Here is a 7,045-nt window from a genome sequence, read left to right as displayed (position 1 = left end):
GGAATGTGGTCAGGATGAGTATTGGATATATCTCTTTAGTTACAAAGAATGCTGCATTACATTGGGATTTAAGAACCAGAATTTGTAATTATACCCAGCCATCTTGTCTATGAGTTTTCCATAAATGTCAAACTGCATCGTATTTTTTAAGGGACTTGAACTTCCATGGATTTTGGTATCCAAAGGAGAGCTCTGGAGGCCATCCCCGTGGATACCAAGGAACATCTGTGTAAGATTGGCGAGGGCTGCGTGCATGGATACAGATATGCACAGGCATTATCAGAACGTTAGAAAATCCAGCTGCCCTGTGCACCAGGTTGTCACCCCATCCTTTCTCAAGCAGCCTGGACTTTGCCTACTGTGGTGTGTTTTGGTCCCACCACGAGTAGGGACAGCTCACTGCATGTGCTGACCTTGCACACTAGGAAGACAACATTCACTAAATCTATTCCTTGTTTTATTTTTCAAATCCTTTTGGCCCCGAAAGTAGTTCAGAGATCAGGTTGTTCAGAGTCTGTACTGTTCACTTGGCAAGCTCTGGCCCAGTCTGCATTAGAACATTTGCTTTAATCATTCCTGCAACTTAATAATTCATGTTAGTAGTAGGTAGTACCAGTAGCATAAAACAAAATAAAGTAGAACAGATATGGGCCAGAGGAAATACATCGAATTGTATGTTATAAAGGAAAATATCAAAGGTAGGAAGGTTCTCAAAGAGCCAAAATCTCAAACTTATTATTTGGCTGACTGGTAATGGATAACCAGTCCAAAGAGAATGTTCTGGCTTCTAAAACTCCATTATCGTAACATCTAATTTCTGTGCTGTCACCAGGAAGGTCTGAAGCCTCTGTTGTTAGGGGAATTAGTATGTCAGCCATTTAAAGTGGCTGTTTTTACGCTAGTGGGAAGGCTGTCAGCCTGAACCCATTACACTATTGCTGCTGCTGTGGCAACTATATAAGCCCCTTTGTAATGGTCCAGAAGAGAGTGAAATGGAAATTAAATTGTTATACAGGGTGTGTACATGTTTGAGCATGAGTTTACCTTTGAGAGGTTTCCCTGCACAAGGTTTTAAGGCAGACTCATATTTTTCATAGCTAAACAATGTTCTAGGCTTATCTGGAGACTGGAAAGGGATTGTGCTTTGAGGTTTGATTTGAGAAAATATTTACTGCCTTAAAAAGAGATTCTCTCAGCCCACAAGCTACTTAACCAATGTGTTCATAATGCATGCTGTAGCTGTGAGTATCAGTAGACTACTTAGCTTCATGGACTGTGTTTGCAATTTTTTATTAAATGCCTTGGCATCCCAGGTTTCTCTGTGAGCCAGCCTACTTTCACAGGGCCCCCAGTTTGCTGGATTGCTAGTCATTAGGTGGTACCCCATTCTTTCATTTGTGCCTCTTCACTGGCTTCATTATCCATCTCACCCTTGACCCATTTCCATTCTTTAATCATCTTACTGCTTCTGAATAAAGACCCAACAGGAAAGGAGAATGTGAAGTCAGAACAGAAATCTTTAGTTCATGATCACTTTTACGGGGAATTAGATTTGATCACTTTTATTGGAAATTAGATTTAGTAAGCATTTAAACACCCATTTTGCAATATAGCCGACCTAGGAAAAGCTTTTCTGCCTTACACTGTATGCCCATATTTTTCAGCTGAGAAGAGTACTCCCTGGAAGTATTTTTATTTCCTTTTTTCCTCCTCTAGTTTGTAAAGGAATTTTCTCCTTAGCTTTAAACTTTGAAGATGAAGAGGCTTAGTATAGAAACCTCCTGAACAGCTGATGTTCAGAACTGAAATTAAATCTGTATAACAGCTTCCTTCCAACCGCAGAAGTAAGCAGAAGCTGCAGAAGCTCACCACGTGCATCAGCAGTAGCTAAAGCTTTGCTCATACCCTTGCCCCCAGCTCACCCCTCCAGTGTTAAACCAAACTACGTGATCAGAACTCTTCTGTCTTTGGGTCTTTGCAAAGCATCATTAGTTCTTTCAAAGCATGCTCTCCCCACTGATTTCGATGGCAGTTTCTACCACAGAGAAAGACATTGGGAATTCTGTTAAGATGATGGTTAAGTCCTGAGACAGGCACCCCCCAACAGGGCCTTCATGCCGCAAGCCACTCCCAACCTCAGCCTGCCCAGGTGACAGGGACATGCACAAGCCTACCCAGCACACTCAAGGAGGTCTCAGCACATGAGCACAGACCTTTCCCATGTGGGTCCACTTGAATTACTGCTGCACCACTGTATTGAAGCTTTGAAAATGGAATTTGAGATGAGGAGAAAGGCCCAACATTTCCCTGGCTTCCTCTCAGTAATAATTCCAAAATGTTAAAAATCAAGTATAAATTATTCCAGTTAGTTCATTAATTGACAAATCCTGTAACCAAACAGATGTGGGTCTATGACTATGTGTGAAGAATTGGATTGGAAGTCAGGGGATTTGGCAGTATGCACCATCATCAGCCCCTCCCTTGATTATCCTGCCTTCAAGCCCCACCTGGTTGGGATGGACATGCCAGCCCCATCGGGGACTTTGAGCCCTGTAAATAAAGAGACTAAATTCACTCAAACAACTGAGTTTGAGATTCTAGTTTTCTGGCAAGAAGTTTTGTTGTACATAATACCCAATTGTGCAACCAGCTTCCTCACTGCTTCTCAGTGGACATTTCCAATGGTACTCCTAGAACATCTCCTGCACATCCTGCACACGATGTGGAGAGCTGAATTGAGACTCTGAGATGAGCACACATTACTTGACATTTGCAGTTTCTGGATGCCCGCCATACCCAAAAGCCCTGGTCCCCTTTTCTGCCCTGCCTCCTCTCCATGGTGACTCCCTTCCTCCCTCCTTTCCCGTTGTGTTTTCCAGGTTTTGTTAGCTATGACAATCCAGTCTCTGCACAAGCTGCTATCCAGGCTATGAATGGCTTTCAGATCGGCATGAAACGCTTGAAGGTGCAGCTGAAGCGCTCCAAGAACGACAGCAAACCTTACTGATCCTAACCCCAGAGGCTCCCTGCTCTTACTTTAGCTTTCTTAGGGTAAGTCCCACGAGCCAGCCCGTTCTCAACAGGGAAGGCAGAGGAGGACCACATTGCCAACTTTCACCAAGAGAGACGGTTATTTTTACAATAAGGCAGCCATTGCCCCCACTATTTCCCCTACCCAGTTTGCCATAATTAAAACTTGGGCTACCTTGTTTCTATTGAGTAAATTCCTCCTCCAGTTGTGCCACTGTACTCTCCTTTGTTTTGCAATTTGAATCTCCTCTTACCTTTTTTAAACTTTTTGTTTTGTTTTCATTTTTGCTTTTTTAAAGACAAACATACACGAATAAATGACAACTTGAGAATTTAAAAGGCAAACAAATGCTAATGTGCAATTCTAACTCTGAAACCACTGGTGCCCCCAGAGCACTGCCTGGAGAATTCACCCCTCCTTGTCCCGCGCCGGCCCTCCAGAGGGCCCCAGTTTAAAGGTTAACGTGGTGGCCTAGTGAGAGGGAGAAGCCAGGAGAAGCACTTACTCAAAACAACACAAAACGTCTTTCCACTACATCGATTTGTTTTAATAAGTAGGATTTTATTTTAGGGTTCAAAGAAACATGACATTTATTGGTCAGGTTATTACACTGGTTGTCTATTTTGTTACTGTTTTATTTTAGTTTTTAGAAAGGATTAATGTAAAAAAAAAAGATTTAGAGATCTGTTTCTTAATGCTACAGGGTTTAAAAAAATAAAAATGAGTAAAAATACTTGAATTTTCTTGAAAGATAAATTTAAATAAATAAATAATACATAAATAAAAAAGAAAGCCACAGGCCTGTAAATTTTATTTGTAAAAAAAGCACTTCTATTTTTATACAAAATTTTTACTGCCTCAGAAATAATGGAAGTTATTTATTGCCTACTGTTAACTTATTGGGTACAGAAAGAGCAGTTCTCTGTCTAGCTAGAACCTTCTGAAGTAGTCTCTAGAGGAATTGTTCTAGGAATGGGCTTTTTTTCACCGTTGAACCCTAGACCTAAAGTTCATGCTTTATCCTCTCGTTGTTTGTATCTGTCTGATTATTTTGTTCGTAACTTCCATTATCTAGTTTACAGTTCAGTCGTCTGACTTTCCCCGTTTGTCACATTTGTTGAAACTGGACCCTCTCCCCTGACCCTCGCCAGCCCCTCACCCCAAACACCCGGAATCCATCCCCTCTCACTCTCTCCAGATGGATTCTCTTGGGGTTTCATTGTGCTGTGGATAAAGAGTGTAAGAAATGCAAATTATGTGAATGGCTCGTAGACTCCCTAATGACCTAAGATTTGCATTAGTTTTTCTCCTGCACCCTTAAAAGTGATTTTGTTGCTGCTGCATAGATTTCTGTGTAACTTTTTACTCTTCCTTGTTTTTTCCCTAGACATCTTCATGCCCGTTAGTTCATCGTTTGCCTAGCATGTCCCTGTGGCGTCTCAAAAAAAGTTTCATCGTCCCGTCATTGTTTCTGATGTCTTTCTGACCTCACATCATATTTGGTTCTCCTACTGACCTTTGATCTAGTTTGACCTTTGAAATTTGCATGTGACCTCATCTAGCTATGAATTCTGGGAAGTCAATGTGAAAAACATTGCTGCATTCATGCAAGACTGAAATTTATTATTAGACAAATTATTATAGAAAAAAAAAACCTGTGGCAAAAATGTTTCTTTCTTATTTTTTTTTTTCTTTTCATAAAACAGACTTGAAAGTATTATACAGGGATTGGCATTCTTCCCGGTCACTGGTAACAATAGCAATATGTGTCCAGGGACACAGAATGTTGGTTTCTAACAGACTACTTCCAAAAACAGTTTGAGAAAAAAACTGTCTGATTTTAAGTCTCTAGAGGTCTGTAATAGTTTTTACATTTTTCAGGCAGTGTAAAGTTTTTTGATAAGGCCATTTTAGGTGGCTCACTTTCTCATTAAGATATATATATAGAACCACTTTTTGTAGATTAGTATAAGAAAAATATTTACCCTGTTTTGGGGCAAATGCTACCTATTTGTGTCACCTTTTGCTGAACTGACTCACAGTTAGACAATCCATGGTTTAATGCACATGAAATTACCTATATTTTATACTGTTTCAATGTACAGGAGAAAGGTTACTGTAAACTGTGTTATGTTGGTGCTTCCGTGAATTAAGTTGTGGTTTCATCATGAGTCTTATGGTCTTAATGTTCTTTGTTGATAAGACAAGTTTAGAATTGGTTTACTTAAAACAAAAAAGAATTTCAAAAAAAAGTTGTTTGCTTAAACAAAAATTTCATGTGAGGGGAAAAAAAAAAATCTATTCCAGAAAAAGTTTTGTGTTGGCTTGTGAAGCATTGATGTCATTTTTCTTTTTTATTGTGGACTATTTAGATGTGTTTGTGTTCAGCAAAATGTGATTTTTTTTTTCTTTTAAAGAAAAAAGTGAAAATATATAGTGCCAAATTCCAAAGGTACTTCCTTCCTAGAGCTTCAGTGTGTTTCTTGTGAGAAGTAATTTGATAACATGGGTATTTTATTATGTGTTTTGTATAAATCCCTAATATTTAAAAAAACAAAAACAAAAAAAAGAGGTTAAAAAGTTTGTTAACTTGCTATCCTGTGGTCTTGTTGCCTGATATTGTTATTGTTTGTTATTTCTCTATGATGTTTTTTGTAAGACATTGTATAAGTGCCCATGTCTCACTTTTTTAACCACTCTACACATCAATGCTGTGAAGGCAACCTCACCATGTACTTTCTTCATAATATATGGAAACCTCTAAGGTGAGAAAGTTTTGAACTTTTAACCCTTTCTACCCAGAGCTATCTGGAATGTTGATAACTTTTATACTGTCATCCTTTGAGTTTGTGTCGGGATGTTTCTAATTTGGTCTCCCCCCCCCCCATATATCTCCTGAGTTGTTTTTCGGTTTTACTATTTTTGTGTTCTTTGCTTCAGATCCAAAAGGAAAAAAAAATTTGTTAAAGCACAAAAGGAAAAAAAAAAAAAAAAAACTTCACACAAGACAAATCTGAAAGAAAAAAATATCATTTTAATACTCTCCCATTTTTTGCCCTGTACCTTTTTTTTTTCTTTCTTTTGATTATTCCTGGTCATTAAAAATAATAGTAATCCCTAATATGCTGCTGGAATACCTTCTGCAGTTCTCATTAAAAACAGTTTATCTGGTAAGCCCTCTGAGGAGAAAAGTACTTCAAGTTAGCACCGAAATAAACCTTAAAAGTTCTGTATGCTTTTCAGATCAGATTATGTGGTACGTTCTGGTGTAGAATACCTTACAGTTCAACAAGTTTGTGGTGGAATAGTCTTTTGAGGCACTTTCACTTTCATATTCTAAATAGTCCTAAATAAAGTTTCCAATCAGCCATGTGCTGGGGACTCTGTGACCCCAGTGGATACCTCAAAGACACAAGGTATCTGGAGTTAGAAGCTGATAGTCCTTTCCCCGCCTTTATTATTATGATAATTTAATTAAACTCATTTAAAGGGGACTGACCAAATAAGTAAATACAGTTCAGCTCTTTATAACAGTTACTGACCAAATACCTAACACCAGTTCCTGCTGCCACTTTTTTTAAAGTGCCATATTACTTTGACTTTCTGTGAACAAGTATCTTGCTGTCTTGACAAACCCTCATGTCATACCTACAGCCCCAGCAAAACTCCAGCCTTCCTGAAAGCAGGCCCTTGGAAGCATCTTGGTCTCAGCTCCCTCTCCCTCCTCACCTTTTTCCCACTCACCACCATTTAGTTCAATGTGTGTGGATGTGATAGCCTTGGGATGGAAAGGACTAGCCTCTAATGATGCAAAAAAAAAAAAAAAAAAAAAAAATATTCCTTCTTATAGCACATGCACTTATAATGAAATGATTTGTATTATCCTCACACGTGTTTACTACTGCTGGGGCCTTCCTTCATCCTTTGAGGGCTATTTTGTACTTCCTGCAGCGATCAGCTTAATAACAAAAGTTACCACACGTCTCTCTCACATATACTACATGGTGGTGTGTA

General features: G+C 39.0%; 1 protein-coding gene across 15 annotated transcripts in view; it reads left to right on the top strand.

The window, feature by feature from the left end:
- The window catches only part of CELF2 (CUGBP Elav-like family member 2), a 744,392-nt gene extending 738,576 nt beyond the window's left edge, over window positions 1–5,816 (top strand). For all 15 annotated transcript variants that reach the window (XM_027772460.1, XM_027772458.1, XM_027772463.1 and 12 more), the window contains 2 exons: window positions 2,880–3,051; window positions 4,419–5,816. In XM_027772460.1, coding sequence (XP_027628261.1) covers window positions 2,880–3,007 — 128 coding nt within the window. In that variant the 3' untranslated portion in view covers window positions 3,008–3,051; window positions 4,419–5,816. The remainder of the gene's footprint in view (window positions 1–2,879; window positions 3,052–4,418) is intronic.
- The last annotated feature ends 1,229 nt before the right edge of the window (window positions 5,817–7,045 follow it).

This window comes from Tupaia chinensis, unplaced genomic scaffold, assembly GCF_000334495.1.
Source record: "Tupaia chinensis unplaced genomic scaffold, TupChi_1.0 Scaffold000275_1, whole genome shotgun sequence".
NCBI classification, from domain to species: Eukaryota; Metazoa; Chordata; class Mammalia; order Scandentia; family Tupaiidae; genus Tupaia; species Tupaia belangeri.
Note: the sequence above shows the minus strand (reverse complement) of the source record. Positions and strands in the feature narration are given on the sequence as shown.